An 18237-nucleotide genomic window follows, 5' to 3' on the forward strand; every position below is an offset into this window, starting at 1 on the left:
AGGAAGGTCATGTCAGCATTGGGAACCCTGACCTCTTCCATACCGGCCACCCAGTGGGCAAAGTTCCACTTCAGACCTCTGCAAAGTTTCCTGTTAAAAACCTGGAATCACCAGCAGGATTCACTAGATCCATTAGTGAAGATCCCTACTTCAGTAAAAAGAAGTCTTTGGTGGTGGAAGAACCAGACAAGGTATTCAGAGGGTCTGTTATGGTCCTTCCCAACCCAGGTGAGGTTGACAACCGATGCCAGTTCCTGGGGTTGGGGGGCTCATATGAGCGGCCGGTGGGCCCAGGGCTCGTGGGCCACAAAAGATGCACTGAGGTCCTCAAATTGGAGGGAACTAAAATCTATAGAGATGGCCTTACTGACCTTTGTGAAAGAAGTCCAGGGGCAGCATACTCAGATCCTGTCAGACAACGCCACAGCGGTGGCTTACATAAAAAGACAGGGAGGAACCAGAAGCAAAGTTCTGCAAAGCCTGGCAAAAGGCATTCTGAGTTGGGCAGAGCTCCATACTCTATCCTTATCCGCGGTCCATTTAAAAGAGACCCTAAACAGAGTAGCGGACTTCCTAAGCAGGAACCAGATATTGGAAGCGGAGTGGCAATTGAATCCAGAAGTCTTCCATTTAATAGTGCAGAAATGGGGGCGCCCAAGAGTGGATCTCTTTGCCACCCAGGAAAACTCGCAAATGTCTCGCTTCTTCTCCCTGAACAGGAACGAGGCATCACTGGGAGTGGATGCTCTGGCGCACGATTGGAAATTTCACCTCTGTTACGCATTCCCCCCGTTTCAGCTTATCCCTCGGGTCATAGCAAAAATCAGGAAGGAGGATACAACCGTGTTCCTCATCACTCCCTTCTGGCCAAAAAGGCCTTGGTTTTCATCCCTTCTTCAGATGCAACTAAAACCATACTGGCACCTTCCGTTAAGAAAAGACCTTCTGTTACAAGGTCCTCTGCTTCACCAGGAAGTAGCAAAACTAAAGCTCACGGCCTGGCTACTGAGGAACAGCTCTTGAAGAGAAAAGGTTTCGCGGATAGGTTGGTAGCTACCCTCCTATCCAGTAGAAAGAAGGTTACAAGAGCAATATATTCCAAAGTTTAGAAAATCTTCAACTCCTGGTGCACAGCATCTGACAGATCACCAAAACAAACTTCTGTTCTTGAGTTCCTGCAAGAAGGGGCGGACAAGGGCCTAGCGGTCAGCACCATCAAGGTTCAAGTTGCTGCGCTGGGGGTATTCCTGGAAAAATCCATTTCATCAGAACCCCTAGTAATAAGATTCTTCAAAGCTCTTACCCGGTCTAGACCAGTGGTAATCAAAAGCTGTCCAGCATGGGACTTATCGGTTGTTCTACAGGCCCTGACCAAGGAACCTTTTGAACCCATGAATTTAGCCTCCCTGAAATTAATTACTTTGAAAACAGTTTTTTTAGTGGCTGTTACAACAGCTCGAAGAGTCAGTGAGCTGCAAGCCTTATCAATCAGGGAGCCTTTCTTTTCCATTTTTTCAGACCGAATTGTTCTGAAGACGGATCCTAATTTTTTGCCAAAAGTCGCTTCGATCCAGAATCGAACTCAGGAAATAATACTTCCTACCTTTTGTTCTAATCCATCGTGTAAGAAGGAAGAAGAATTCCATACCCTGGATGTTAAAAGAGCAGTCTTGAGTTACTTGGAAAACACTAAAGACTTTAGATGTTCAGATGCTCTATTTGTTTTATTTTCCGGTAATAAAAAAGGAAGATAAGCTTCTAGAGGAACCATTGCCAGATGGTTGAGAATGGCTATCTCAGAAGCCTATTCCCTTACAGGTCAAGAGAGTCCAATGAATGTCCGGGCTCATTCTACAAAAGCTTCGGCGGTGAGTTGGGCAGAAAAAGCTGGCGCCACCCCCGAACAAATCTGTAAGGCAGCTACTTGGACAAGTCTGACAACCTTTGCCCGTCATTATAGGTTAGACCTCATGACGGCTGGGGACCAGGCTTTTGGAAGGAAAGTCTTACAGGCTGTTGTCCCACCCTAAATGGAGTAAGTCTTGATTATCCTCTCGGGTGCTGTCCTGAAAGACGTTTTGGAAAATTGCAAGTTAGACTTACCGGTAACTTGTTTTCCAATAGGCTTTCAGGACAGCAGTAACCCGCCCTTTTTTTATGTTAATGCTGTAATACTATGATATAACTGTCGCTTATGTGTTGCAGCTGGGGCTGGAGTTCTCTACAAACAACTGATGAGGCAACGTGGAGGGCTCCAATTTAAAGACTTAATTGATGAGGTGTTTCCTGTGGGAGGAGGAGCCATGATCTCTCGGGTGCTGTCCTGAAAGCCTATTGGAAAACAAGTTACCGGTAAGTCTAACTTGCAATTTTCTTTTGATGGTATTTGATCACCGCCTGCGTTTTATAGATTTTGCGCTATAAACAACAAAATTGATTGGTTTGCGCAAAAGTTATAGCGTCTACAAACTATGGGATATATTTTATTTTTAGTTGTTTTTCACTAGTAACTTATAGCAGGACTGATGCAAACAAATAGGACACTGACATTTTTGACACTTTTTTGGGTGGGACCAGTGACACTAATACAGTGATCAGTGCTAAAAATATGTACTGACACTGTACTAACAACATTGGCTTGGAAGGGGTTAACACTGCCTAGCTATTGATCTTCTGTACTGTGAGAGGTGCTTTTACTAGGCGAAGGCATGGATCCTGTGTTCCTGCAAAGCAGGAACTGACAGAATGGCAATCTGCCTTGATAACATAGGTAGGCTGCCTTTCTGCCTGTGTACTGAATGATTGGCGGGTGCCGGCAGACATGAAGTCCACCGATCAGCTCCTGCTGTGCATAATCACAGCGGGAGCAAGCTGCCGGCGGTGCGCACTCATGCCCCCACTACCCAGAAGTGCAGGATCGTGTGTGTGATCCTGCGCACAGTGGCCGCCCTGTAGCCATAAAATTGTTATAGGGCGTTCGTGAAGTGGTTAAGATTCCTCTGACTGATCTATACACGAGTGTATTTATTAAATGGATATACATATTAATAACACAAGATGCCTAACTTAACACTATTGTCATCTACAGGTATCTGCATTAATAGATTTGGCAAATTAAGTTCCGTTACTTTGAAACCGCTAAGCAGTTGTTCAGGGGTGTTATCTAGGTGTGAAAGTGCCCATAATGATTACCAAATATGGTGATGATAATCTGATTCTTGCAGATATATAAAAATGATCCAGTTTTTTTACTATAACCATGATGAGCAATTTGCAGAATCCAAGTCTCACAATTTAGGAGCTTAAGGTACTGAAAAAATTTAGATTTTTTTTTTTTTTTTTTTTTAGATTGCAATGTTGAAAGAGAAGTTGAAGACCTATGAGGAGCAAAAGGTTTGCGAACAACCTAAGCACAATGCACTGCTTGCGAGACAGGAACGGCCCGAAACTAAGAGGTAAATACATGTTCTCATCAGCTGGCTTTCCCACAAATTTCTCAAAAGAAGTTTTTCCTTTTTTTAATCAGAAGAGGAAACCTATGTAGTTGTATGAACAATAATGTAGCTAACCAATTATTTGATGCTTTATTCATTTTCTTTTTTAGGCTTTGTTTCGCTCTGTTTTCAACTGATGATCTGGCCAGTAACACATCTTCTATATTAGAGTGCCCCCACTTTGGATGAAGGGGCACGTCAGACAGCAGCATTGTCCATCTGGGGGCGAGGAGAGTGTTAGATGGATTATCAGGTTTAGATTTACACTAACAAATTGAAGCCAAACTCTAGCTCACACTGCAGTTACACAAGCAGTTTTGTTTTCTTTTGAGATGACGGTTTTACATAAATTAACGGTTGGTTTGTTTCAACATTGCTACATTTGCAGGAGAGCTTGTTCTGTTGAAAACAAACACTTACTGGCCAGATCACTATGTAAAAATAAAAGAAAAACCTAAAATACAAAACAAATATACCTATCACATTGAAGAATTGGTAAGCTACAATATAAGAAATAATTGCTTTGGGGTTTAGTACCGCCTAACAAGCAGTAAATGAGCTTGAATACAAATCCTCATTGACTTCACACTGCAGGTACTGTGGAGCAATTTATTTCCAAAGTTCATAGCAGATGCACATAAGTCATTTTCAAAGCAGCTCTGCTCCATCTTCCAGCCATTTAATCTCTTATAAATACAGATCAGGAAACTTTACCCATTATACACTAATGTGCACAACACAACATATTGGCACATTATAGCAGTTTTACCGGGCGAGTGATCCCCTCCAGTTCTGCCATGTCAGTTCTCACGTTGGTCACTATCTTCTCCCTGGTTTCCTTTTGGGTTCCATCACTTCAGCCACTAAATTGATTGGGCCATGATTACATCCCTCCAACGCATATTCACAGAACTCCCAGTGCCACAGTATAGCTGTATCGATGAAGTACACAGGTGCACATGAGTGGCTCTGTGTACGCAAATGCTCACAGGGGAGAAACCGTTCTTAAAGAAGAGACCAATAGGGTTTATTCTGTCTTAAAAACTATGCCTTTTTAATTTCACTTTAATATACATGACTACATGGGTTAAATGCAGACTGGCCACTAGCAGGAATCCCCACTGAGGCATAACCCCTCCCAGCTTAGAAAAATCTAAGGTTTTAGCTAGTGTACTAAGGTGATGGATGAGTCTTGCTGTGTCTTTCAGAAAATTTCGTGGACTCTGTTCCTATAATTCTTGGTCTGTTCCTTATTTCCCAGGTGGTGCACAGGTGGGCTTAATCCAAATTGGTCGCTACTGCTAGCAAGCCAAGGGGAACTGTACCCAGACCCCTCATGCAGGGGTGGCCTCTAATATCTGCCGATAGGTGCGGGCAGCGATCTCTGGTGTACAGTGTTCCTGGTGACCTTGCTAGCAGGGTGCCATACAGGTTCAGGGCAGTGATCCTCCTCAAGGGGCAATTTAACTGGCTCTGCTACACTGGTTTTGTCCACCTTTGGGATCTTCCCATCAGGCTGCAGTTGGACAATGCCACAACTGTGGCTTAAATCCTCTAAGGTGGAGAAGTCACGTTGCTCAAGATGAAGTAGACTTAATCTGGTCCACATACTACCGGTAGCACAATATGACAAATGTACCTTCCAAACAGAGCCCTCCAGCGCTGAGCTGTCACTGTGTCTCTGTTCCCGGCATTTCTGTATTTGCCCAGTCTTCCTGAATGCAGAGCAGACCGCGCAGCAGTGACGTCATCAGCTGGAGCCATTGTGAATCTTTCCTAATCTGCAAGTTTAGAAGATATTTTTGGTGCTTACTTGTAGGGGAAAAGTGTTTAAGTGGTAGTAAACTATGTTCTACCACTTGTACATCCATGCAGGCCTAAAGTAAGGCTTACCTGTAGGTACTATGAATATCTCCTAAACTCGCACAGTTTAGGAGATATTCAGAGTGCATGCAGCCGGTGACGTCACTGGCGCATGTGATCTGAAGGTCTGGCATACAGTGCTGGACCTGCAGAGCCTGTGTTGCAAACGGTGGCTCCCTCGTGCATGTGTGGGATTGACATCAAAGCACCCCTAGCCACTCGTGTAGCCCGAGGATGCAAACCCAGAAGGAAGATCAGGGGTAGATGGAAGCCCTCACAGCGGTGACAGCATGGAGCTGGAGGGCTTCGTTCTAAGGCAAGTCTTTCATAATACGCGATGCATACTAGCACATTATCACTTTGCCTTGCAGGGTTTTCTTTTTTTTTTTCCATCAACTGTGGTTTACTCCCGCTTTAAAGCTAGAAAGTAAACCTCCAGGAAGGAGTACCATCATAGATGGAAGGCCTATTTCACATGGTATGGGGCTCATAAGTTCCATCCCTGATAGGTTATCTTTTTGGTTGCCATTCGCACTCAGGGTATCAGAACTGGCTGTTCCTTCCTGCAAGTTGACCAAGATAAGATGGCGTTCAGTCCTCTTTCCTACCTCAACATTGTGTTTTTTCTTTTCTGTACCCTGAACATCCTAAGGAAAAGATTCTTCAGTCCTGGGATGATAAACAAACTGCTTGAACATATGTTGTCTGTACAGCTTCATTTGCTAGTCTGATTCCCTGTTTGTTCTGCCTAAGGATCCTTGCATGGGTCAGACTACTCAATTCACCAGCGTATTGGTGCTTTCTGGGCTATTCATCATCACGCTTCTGTTCATGTTTGTAAGTCTGCCACCTGGGCTTTTCTTCACACATTTATAAAGTTCTCCCAGGTAAATGTGTACACCTTTGGGGGTGCCAGTTTTGGTGGATGGTCGGTCTTGCAGGTGGCTCTGTAATGGGCTTCCCCCTCTTCTGTTTTGGGCATGTTGGCCTTGTTTCTGTGTTGGCCACCATGTTCAGTGCCTTGGGAAATGCCAAGCATTCATAACTATTAATTCCTCTTGTGTCCTGTGATGTATGGTTTAAGAAATAAGTATTTTTGGTTTACTTGTAAATCCTCATAATGGAGTACATCACAGGAACCTACAGGGATTCCCCCCCCCCCCTTTCTGTTCTTTATTGCCTGCTACAAAACTGAGTTTTGTGCCTATTCAGGGGAAGGTGGCAGGCATAACCTTAGTGGCAATGTATATTAACTCCTCTGGGTCCTGTTATGTACTCCAAGAAAAGAATTGTACAGAAGAGTCAAACATCCAATATATACTATGTGTGTGTGTGTGTGTGTGTGTATGTGTGTATATATATATATATATATATATATATATATATATACACACACAGTATCTCACAAAAGTGAGTACACCCCTCATATTTTTGGAAATATTTTATTATATCTTTTCATGAGACAACACTGAAGAAATTACACTTTGCTACAATGTAAATTAGTGAGTGTACAGCTTGTATAACAGTGTAAATTTGCTGTCCCCTCAAAATAACTCAACACACAGCCATTAATGTCTAAACCGCTGGCAACAAAAGTGAGTACACCCTTACGTGAAAATGTCCAAATTGGGCCCAATTAGCCATTTTCCCTCCCCGGGGTCATGCGATTCACTAGTGCTTCAAGGTCTCAGGTGTGAATGGGGAGCATTGTGTTAAATTTGGTGGTGTTGCTCTCACACTTTCATACTGGTCACTGGAAGTTCAACATGGCATATCATGGCAAAGAACTCTGAGGATCTGAAAAAAAGAATTGTTCTACATAAAGATGGCCTAGGCTATAAGAAAATCGCCAAGACCCTGAAACTGAGCTGCAGCACGGTGGCCAAGACCATAGAGCGGTTTAACAGGACAGGTTCCACTCAGAACAGGCCTCGCCATGGTCGACCAAAGGAGTTGAGTGCATGTGATCAGCGTCATATCCAGAGGTTGTCTTTTGGAAATAGACGTACGAGTTCTGCAGAGGTTGAAGGGGTGGGGGGGTCAGCCTGTCAGTGCTCAGACCATACCGCACATTGCAACAAATTGGCCTGCGTGGCTGTCGTCTCAGAAGGAAGCCTCTTCTAAAGATGATGTACAAGAAAGCCCGCAAACAGTTTGCTGAAGACAAGCAGACTAAGGACATGGATTCCTGGAACCATGTCCTGTGGTCTGATGAGACCAAGATAAACTTATTTGGTTCAGATGGTGTCAAGCGTGTGTGGTGGCAACCAGGTGAGGAATGGATTACAAAGACAGGTGTGTCTAGCCTACAGTCAAGCATGTTGGTGGGAGTGTCATGGTCTGAGGCTGCATGAGTGCTGCCGGGACTGGGGAGCTACAGTTCATTGAGGAACCATGAATGCCAACATGTACTGTGACATACTGAAGCAGAGCATGATCTCCTCCCTTCGGAGACTGGGCTGCAGGGCAATATTCCAACATAACAACCCAAACACAACTCCAAGACGACCACTGCCTTGAAGAAGCTGAGGGTAAAGATGATGGACTGGCCAAGTATGTCTTCAGACCTAAACCCTATTGAGTATCTGTGAGGCGTCCTCAAACGGAAGGTGGAGAAGGGCAAGGTCTCTAACATCCACCAGCTCTGTGATGTCGTCATGGAGGAGTGGAAGAGGACTCCAGTAGCAACCTTTGAAGCTCTGGTGAACTCCATGCCCAAGAGGGTTAAGGCAATGCTGGAAAATAATGGTGGCCACAGAAAATATTGACACTTTGGGCCCAATTTGGACATTTTCACTTATAGGTGTACTCACTTTTGTTGCCACCGATTTAGACATTAATGGCTGTGTGTTGAGTTATTTTGAGGGCACAGCAAATTTACACTGTTATACAAGCTGTACACTCACTACTTTACATTGTAGCAAAGTGTAATTTCTTCTGTTTTGCCACATGAAAAGATATAATAAAATATTTACAAAAATGTGAGGGGTGTACTCACATTTGTTTTGTGAGATACTGTGTATGTGTGTGTGTGTGTGTATATATATATATATATCTATCTCTCTCTCTCTCTCTCTCTCTCTCTCTCTCTCTCTCTCTCTCTCTCTCTCTCTCTCTCTCTCTCTCTCTCTCTCTCTCTCTCTCTCTCTCTCTCTATATATATATATATATATATATATATATATATATATATATATATATATATATATATATACAGTAATGTGTGTGTGTATATAATATTATAATTATTTTTGTATTTGTAGCAAATTCGCAGTTAAAATATGAGGGTAAGAGACCCTTTAATTATTTGTAGTAGCACTGCTGTGTGAATGAAAAATTACACTGACTTTTGCTCAGGGCACGCTTAACATAAGCTTTCGGAGTGCTGCAGACTCTTTTGTATTAAAAATTTAGCAGAACAGCATCATCATCCACGTAAGAGGGAATGCACTGAGCATTACAGGAACAGGCTACAGTTTTCATTAAAACCTACTGTTGCACATTAACAGAGAAGCACAGCTGGGATCTTAGCAGTTCAGATGTATCCCCAGGCTTCTGAGTAACACACCAATCTGCCTCATCTTACTGAAACACCAAGCTGCCTGTTTTTATTCTGATTCCGAGAAGACACTACATAAACTGCACCTTGTTGTGGGTTTGCTCTGCATTTTCCCACCTTTCTGAAAAGCCGATTTAGAGGAAAATATAGAAAGTGAAGTTATTTTTTACACATGTATTTGTTTGCGATTTTGCATGATGTTTGTGTTGCAGTGCCTGAAAGTCAAATCTTTGAGAAATGTGATCTGTCTAACAAAGTTTTGGGGTTAACATTTTCCTACCAAACCATTAGGTGACTTGGAACATTATTTTAAAAAGGTAATGGGGGAGGGGGGGAATATTGTACTCCAGTGATTTTTCTCTATGGCAAGGTTTCTTAGGCTGGGTTCACACTATTGCGAATTGGATGCGGGATCCCCACATCCAATTCGCAATAGCAGGAGAATGTGACTCTCTCTCTATGGAGCCGGTTCATATATCACTGATGCTATTCCAGTGCGAATTTGCACAGGAGCCCTGTGCGTCTTTTGGTCCATTTCAGGTCCACATTCAGCCCAAAATTCGGGCTGAAATCAGACCTGAATCGGTGAACCAGGACACACAGGACCCCTGATGGGAGCAGCATCGGTATCCAGTGTCAACCCAGCCTTAGACTTCGGTCCTGGGTCCACCCATAGTCCCAAGCTAAGGGATGACTTGTCCCCTGGCTATCTTCCTACCTTCTGTCATTCAATTTTCTTTCTTTGTTAGTGCTTAAGGCTTTTGCTGTTATGGATCTTAGCTGACCTTAACATAGGCTTATGACCATTATGCTTCACTATCGTAAATGCTCACAAACTCCATGAATGATGCCTGGTAGAAAGACATCCTCTGTAGTTGGCACACTGTTCTAATCTTGAACAACTCTCTATGCTAATGCTAGGGTAAGCTAAGAATCCACAACTATGAATTATGGGCACCATTTTGTCAGGGCCTTTGTAGAGATTTCATGAATGGCCTACAGAAGGGAGAGGACTGATTAGGGGAAAATAAACAAAACATAAATGAGCAGTAAAGAGCAATGTACATAAAACTTGAAAAATGGAGTGAAAATATAGTGCAGCACCAGAGAAAAGCAACAAAAATTTGTTGAGGGGAGCAAGTTAAAGCTGAACTTTACCCATAACCGTTTGATAACCATTCATGTTCCTTAACAAAAGAACATATTTCCACATTAATAATTATGCTACCAAAATTGGTGTGTGCTTTAAATTGCCTCCAGCATTGCTCCTGTTTTTTCTTGTTGGAGGCCACCATTTTGTTGAAACCGAGAGCAGTCACTTCCTTATTAGAACCTCCACACCTCTCCTAGGTTTTAAAATCTGTCACTTTCTAATAGGGCTGAAACAACTAATCGATTAATCGACAACTAATCGATTATGAAATTAATCGATTACTATTTTCATAATCGATTAATCGGCCAGTAACATAATGGGGTTAAAAAAAACTAAAATTAGCCCTTTATAGTACAAAAAGAGCAAATAATCGCTACTGTAGATGTTACTTTCACAGTTCTACAGTAAAAAAAATGAACCCCTTACAGTAGTGATTATCTGCTTTTTTTTACTATAAAGGGATAATTTTATTTTTTTAACCCCATTATGTTACTAAACGTCTTAGATCTGGTTCACATCTATGTGTTTTTTGGTGCTTTTTTGCAGAAGCGCACTGCAGTTCATTAACATGGTTTCCCATTGGACACGTTCACATCTATGCTTTTTTCAGCCGCTGCGTATTTGGAAAGGGTCGGGGACTTTTTTTAACGCAAAAACTGCTTTTTTTGGTTCAATATACTTCAATGGAGAAGCTGCAGAAAAGCATTTAATGCGTTTTTGCAGCAATTTGTTTTTTAATCTGCCCAACAACAAATTGGCCAAAAAAATGCAAAAACGCAAATCGCCGCAAAATCACGTGCGCAAAAATCAAAACGCACAGCAAAAAGCACTGCAGAAACAGATCAAAAGCAAACTGCCTAGGTGTGTACCGAGCCTTATTCTGGCCGCACCGATCAATTTTCAGACGAGAATATTCAGATGAAAAATCTTTGTACATTCGCTGAATGAAAGAATGTTGTTTGAAATTTTCACTTGTTTTTAACATTCTGTTTTTAAAATGAATGTAATTTCTGAACGAAAACCACATACACTGTCTGAAAATTCCTTTGACCAAGAAGTTTTCTATTTCCAAATTTTCCCGTCACTGTGGTTGAAAATGAATGTCGACTTGACCCCCACTAACGATTAGAAAATCGAACGAACGTTCTTAAAATGAAAATTTTTTTTTTTTGAAGGAAGACATTTGATCTCTGAGTCTGATGATATTTATCAGATTCACCCTTTAATAGTATGTACAGCATATCTCTTCTCTAACAGTTTATAGAGTATATCTCCTCTAATAGTATATACAGTACAGTATATCTCTTCTTTCTGTTATTCACAGAGTGGATTAGATATTTTGCTCCCTAACCATATAGTTGGTTATTTATATTTACCGCTGCATAGAGATATTTAGGAATAAGAATACATTTATTTATTTAAGAATACATTTTTTTTAAACTTTACATATTAACTAAATTATACGCCACACTTTTTTTTTTTAAAGGTTATTAACCGATAAATCGAAAAAATAATCGACCAACTAATCGATTATGGAAATGATCGTTAGTTGCAGCCCTACTTTCTAATTTAAAATGTGTGCAATTTCAGCCTTGATTATGTCTTAGGGGAAGTTAGAAAGGAAGGATGACGGGGACATGGCTGAATGCAGACCCATCCAAACATACAAATCTGAGCTCCGGGCTGCTTAGGACGCTATTTGCTATTCTACCAGGAGTCCCCGCTGTGTTCCTTCCCCATGCCCTGATGACAGAAATCACAGAGTCTCATCCACGTTGGCCATACTGCTAAATTACAGCTCTTCTTTGACCTGTCGGCTGCAGCCACATCATCTTCTCAGCCGAAGTCCAATATGGTGCTCTCTTTCTTCATCCCCAAAGGGGGGACCACAACAACTGGGTAAGGAGTGAAAATGGACTACCTGCCTCACAGTTGGGGATGCCAGGGTAGATTTTCTATCCCTCCTCCTGCCCTGAGTGCTCTTCATTTCCCCACACATTCTGATTCCTTGAAAGCTTTATTAGCTGCAGGCTCTCAGAGACATACAAACAAGATTAACCATACTGCTCACAAGTTAGGAGCTTGAGTAATGGCCATCGAGAATAAAAGCTTCTCTGTAAAGGAAGGTGGATGCCATTAAACAGCAAGTGACCACCAATGAGGCTAAACTAGCTGCTGTAGATATATTCGCTACACAGGAACCTCATCTCACAGCCTTAGAGTCAGCTAATGAACATATCTATGGGAGGCTTAACCATCTCCAGCTGAGAGTTCCAGAAGGCTTATCTGAAATCGACAATATTTGTGATCTTGAATGGATATGTGGACTGTAACACTGCATTGGAATTGGGAGAGATTGGCGCACAAACAACGCGTGTGTTAGTACGATGAGCTATCAGGTTTTTTTTTTTTTTTCATTCAGCCCGCTGGATTAAGTGAAAAAGACTTTACGTATGTACCAGGCTTTACAGGGCTGAAGTTCACAGGATGCTATGAGGGAAAAGGGAGAGAATATCAGGGAGATAAGATGGGACACTATCCTTGTATGTTTGACACTGATGCAGTGCGAATTCACTACAAATCCTTTGGAGATTCTGCACTGCATCCAAATCGCACCCCGTTCATGCGAACCGCTGTGGGTGTGTAAGGGGTGTAATGACACCCCCATAATCGATTTGCAAAATGCAGTGCACTTTGCAGAATGGGATCGCATGGGTGTGAACACCAATGCAATCCGATTCTGGTGCGGCCAAAAAAATGGGTCCTGCATATTTTTGGTGCGGATTCAGTGTAATTTGAGCCATTTAGAATAGTGTCTCAAATCACTCTGCTGAAGAATCTCATGTGAATGCTGTGCGATCCCTGTTCAAATTTGCATGCGGTTCCCACACCGCAAAGTGTGAACCAACACTAACTTGTGATTCCCTGGCAACAGTGTTTGTCTTGTCACCTCTCCTGCTTTTTCTCTTTTCCCTCCCTAAGTTGTGTTCCCTCAGCATAGTCTGTGTCATTCCTGTTGGTTTCTTCTCCATTCAGCAACAGTAAATGTTAAAGCTGTCAGCTGATCAGCCTTTAGTCCAGTGACTCTTTAGTGCAATACTTGGTTTTAAACAGTATAGGCACTTATTTTAAATGTTTTGCATAGCTATACCTGCATAAGGGGCCAACATGAAGTGATCTATCAGGACTTGATTTTCTGGCCTTCACTTTATATAAAATCCCTCCTGTGGAGGTATTAACTTCCGTGGATGACCTGGACATCTCTGTGATGTGGTTGCAGTTCCATCTTTGCTGAATTATTGTATCATTCAGGTCTTGTGACATTTCTCTTCCATGTGGTGCTATTGCTGACAGCATAAATTGGGAAGGTGTTTTCTTTAGGCAACACCCTTTTATAATCGACTGTCTGCTGGATATCTGTTTAGTTAGACTCGCCTGTAGTTGAATTATTGTTAAGGCCCCTTTCACACATGCTATCCGATCAGGTTTGCCTGTCTGTTTTTCAGGTGGACCTAATCAGACCGCTCCATTCACCTCTATGGAGCGACCGTTGTCGGCGGTGACATGTCCGGTCCGCCATATCCAGACAGATGGAAACCCTATTTGCCATTTGTCAATTGGATCGGATGAAAACGGACAGGCAGATCTGTTTTCATGCAATCTCCCATAGAGGACAGCAGGGCTCTGACAGGTCCGTCTCTACACAGTGAGCGAAGACGGACCTGTCATCTACCTGCTCAGCGGAGATCAACGGATCGATTCCCCGCTGAGCAAGCTAAGTCCGTCAAAAGCCCTGTGTGAAAGGGGCCTATTTAGGATTTTGTTGTCTAAAATTTAGCATTGTTCTTAAGACTTTGATTGTGGTGTATTTATTTTTGCAACATGGTCTTAAATGAATTTGTTAGGAAAAATACTTTTTTGTGTGTGCAAATTAAAAAAAATCTTGGTTGTAATCAGCCGGATTTGTGGGTGTGTTTTGTAATATAGTGTCCCATAGAAAATGTTGATTTTGAAAGGAAAGTAAAGGTTTTCTGACAACTTTTGTTGGGGTGTACATTTATGCTGAGCACTCTATGTATATATGTGTGTGTATATGTGTGTGTGTGGATAGATAGATATAGATAGATATAGATAGATATATATCTCTATCTATAGAGAGAGATAGAGAGAGAGATATACAGGGCTTTTTTTCTCAAACAATAGGTGCTGGAACTTGACCACGGCCCCACAAAACCCCTCCCCCTACACACCCTCCAAATCATATCAAATAGTGGGTTTGTTCAGTCAAATTTCATGAAAACAGTAGGAGGGTCTTAAATACCAGGATTTCATTACATACAGAGTGCAGAGCTGTCACTTGTAAACACAGAAACCAGACTTCTGTGTTTACAAGTGATTGTGGGGAGCAGGCACCAAAGGTTCTGAGCCAGGGGTTTTTCAAGTTCCCCCTGAAAAAAAGCTATATATATATATATATATATATATATATATATATATATATACATGAGATGCCTAAATGCAAGCAAACCATGTAAACAGTTTTGGAGCAAGCCTTTGATTCTAGTTACCCAACTTTACAAAGATCTTCAACTCTGGTGTAAACAAGTAGAGTGGTCCACGTGCAAGTACTGAATAGCTTCCTGACCTGTTGCTTACTATTGGCGCTGACCAGGAAAGTGTCTGGTACATCTACTTTAAGACCCCTTTCACGCTAAAAAAAAAAAGCGACTGAAAAGCTCACGAAAACCTATTTTCATCAAAGTCAATGAATGCTTTCACGCTGGGGCAGTGCGGTGAAAAAACGAAATGGAAGGCTCTTCAAAAGCGCTCAGTGTTTTACTGGCAGTTTAGAAGTGCCTCAGTATGAAAGGGGCCTTAGATTTAAGGGGCAGATATTCTGCATGAGTTTTATTCCTTTCAAAAGAATTTAACCTCAAACTGAGATTTTACTTGTCAGTTGATTTTGGTGATTTTAAATTGTTTCCTGGATATTTAAATGGCAAGATTTCTCCACTAGCATGTTACTAGGTGTTAATTTGCCTCCTATTGATGCATCAGTTTTGCAAATCTTGCAACATTTCTCCATAATGTACAGTGAAGCAAACTCTAAATGAGGCCGACTTCTGTAATTAATAATTGCTGTAGCTGATGAACATTCTCTCCAAGGTGAGAATGGTGCAAGGTGCAACAATCTCACCTAGAGATCTAATAAACTAGTTGGTGATTCAACTGTTTTACCTTTGACTAAATGCAATTGTAATATAGTGGATTTGACTAACATCTCATTTGCCTTTGTTATTCCAGGTTTAAAGAGATTCTTCACTCTCTATTTAGCAACAGAGAGGAAATAAGGGCTGCCTATTGCCACTTGGAGATGCAACTGAAGGAAAGTGAACTGAAGTCCATTTACCAGAGGCAGTACCTTGACCAGATACAAATGCTGTGCTCTCAAGAGCAAGCATTGAAGGTGAGTTGTTCTTCAAGAAATGTCATGAAGTATACTCCACCTCTTTAACTTTAGCTTTTGTAGCTTCTATAAAATTAAATAATATGCTAACCCAACTTTTTATATTCCTGATATGTGCCTGCTGTACCATATACCTGTATGAAAAAATATCCTGTTCTCTTTGTATTGCTTCCTTTGTGTGAAATCCCTGGTGGTCCTACCAGTTTCTGTTTTACTGTTAAAAGCTCACTACACTAGGCATGAGAGCACAGCATGGTTAGTTTTCTGGCTGTGCTCGGTATTCTGCCTGCCCTCCAATGATCAGACTTGTGCTGACACATAACCCCTGCAGAGCCATTCACTGGGAAGACAAGTGGGCTGCTGTTTCTCCATCCCTACCTTGCTGAGCTCTTTATGCAGCCAATGCATAGGGTATGTGATCTCTTATATTTAAAAAAGGTTTTTTTTTTTTTTTAATAGGTATACACAAATGTTTCACCTTTCATTTCTACTTTTAACAGAATGGTTTGTTTTACAAGGTGAGGGTTCACATATACTTTAAAGTGATTGTAAAATCTTTTTTTTTTTTTTTTTTAGTTGAAAATAACAAACAAACATGTTATATTTACCTGCTCAGTGCAGTGGTTTTGCACAGAGCAGTCCCGATCCTCCTCCTCTCGGGGTTCCTCTTCAATGCTCCTGGCTCCTCCCTGTTGACTACCCCCACAGCCAGCAGCTTGCTATGGGGGCATCCAAGCCGAGTCACAGCTTAGTGTCTCCATTCAGACATGGAGCCGTGGCCCCGGCCCCTGCCCCCTTTTTCTTCTCATTGGCAGACTGACTTAGACAGCAGTGAGGGCCAATGACGCTGCCCTGCTGTTTCAGCCAATGATGAGGGGAGTCCTGGGCAGCTGAGACACTGCTACAACATCACTGGATCTAGATGGGGCTCAGGTAAGTATTAGGGGGGCTTCTGCACTTTAAACAAATTTAAAAGGCTTAATGCCATATAGACATTGTCTAGAAGTCTCTCTTGTTTTCTTTATATTAAATACAGTTAAAGCATACCAGTCAAGCAGGAACATTTGTAAAGATTGGAATCTCCACTGTTTATCATAGTGCAGATGCATCTTTCAGGGATAGCTGTGTGTGCTGTTATTTAGCTGAAATCTGCAGCTGTTGGGGCTGAAATGTGAGCCCAGTGTCAAGCCGTTAGTTTGGCATGTTTGTGAAACCAACTGGTACCAAAGGAGGAGTAAAGGGACAGAGACCAAAGAGAGAGGGTGGCACTGTTAATATGTGGTGAATTGGTAGTAACAAATAATGCATAGAAGGCAGCCGCAAGGTACTTGCTCCAACAGTCAAAACAATAATGGTACAGGACCTTGATACCACCAGGACTCAGGTACAACGGCTCTAGACAATGTTAGCGATGCTTTAGCACCGTCTCTGCACTTCAGCAGATACTTGGCTTCTGTAGTCTTCTGTAGTCCAGATGGGGAGAACTGGGCAGGGTAACACTGCTTGGGGCTTTATTGCAGCAGAGATATTGTGAGCTCAAACGGTTAGGTAAGAGATCACTGGATTTCTGGCAGATCATGAACAGGTATTTTTCTGTACTTGCAGTGTTTTTAAAGTGACAAAACCTGGTAAATTATTTTTTCAGGCATATTCTTTTAATCGGTAATAAACCGCAGTTAAAGGGGAAAAAAAATTCCCCTGCAAGGCAATATCGTAATGTGCTTGTATGCATCGTATACTAGTACATTAGGAGAGACTTGCCTTAAAGTTGATGTAAACCCCAAAACATTTTTTTTAAAGTAAGACTTGTACCTTTTAGAGTATAGCATGTCATATCATCTATGCCCAGTCTTGCCACGAACAGTTAATCCAGCTCTGAGCAATCCTCTTATCTTTTTTCAGTAAGATAAAAATGGACACACAGAAATAGGTGTCAGTTTCTTCCCCCTTGCTATGACTGACAGGTGATTTCCTTATCTTATGCAGGAGCTTGAGAGACGCATTCTGTGTACTTCTCATCCCCCCTGGCGACGGCTGTGTATTTGCACATGTGCAGGAGTGACATGGGTCTATGAGCGTGCTCTGCTTCTTCACAGAACACGCTCTGTCACTCCTGTGCGTGCATTTTAGACTCCCCTGATGCGGGGTTCATCCTGGCTGGGCGGGGGGGGGGGGGCCGCGGGCAGGGAATCTACTGACTTCACGACTCCGGCCACCGAGCGCCGGACAAGAGACCCTCCCACAGAATCCGCCATTTTTCAGGGCTCAAAACAAAGCGGAGTTGCATGACAGGTAAGAATACATGCAGGAGGCATGTATATCCTTATAGATAACCACTATGGCAGTACTTTAGAAAGGATGAGAGTGGGTTTACAGCCACTTTAAGGTTTTCCTAAACCCACAACAGTAAAATCAGTCTCTAATGCAGTAAAGCATGCTTGTTATACTCACTGTGGAATCTAAGGGGTTAATCCTCTGCATTGCGTAAAAAGGGTGTTTTGATCTTGTAGGCACAGATCCTCCCCTTCTTACATTGCCCCCAGTTTATGTTTACTAAAATTGTCTTTCCATGTTCTGTGTACTGTGTGAGACCAGACATAGTGAATGCAGGGTCCTGGGTTTAGTAACACTTTAAAACTAAGCCCTTCAGCACCACGGTGTCACAGCTGAGAGGGCTTCCATCTTCACCTGGTCTTCCTTC

At 42.2% G+C, this 18237-nt stretch overlaps 1 protein-coding gene across 1 annotated transcript in view; it reads left to right on the forward strand.

Annotated features, from left to right (window-relative positions):
* KIF18A (kinesin family member 18A) overlaps window positions 1-18237 on the forward strand; it is a gene marked incomplete in the record, with an annotated part of 168537 nt that overhangs the window by 91392 nt on the left and 58908 nt on the right. The window contains 2 exon segments of the mRNA XM_073604534.1: window positions 3349-3455; window positions 15374-15536. Coding sequence (XP_073460635.1) covers window positions 3349-3455; window positions 15374-15536 — 270 coding nt within the window.

The sequence above is a fragment of the Aquarana catesbeiana genome, linkage group LG11 (assembly GCF_042186555.1).
Source record: "Aquarana catesbeiana isolate 2022-GZ linkage group LG11, ASM4218655v1, whole genome shotgun sequence".
Taxonomy (NCBI): Eukaryota; Metazoa; Chordata; class Amphibia; order Anura; family Ranidae; genus Aquarana; species Aquarana catesbeiana.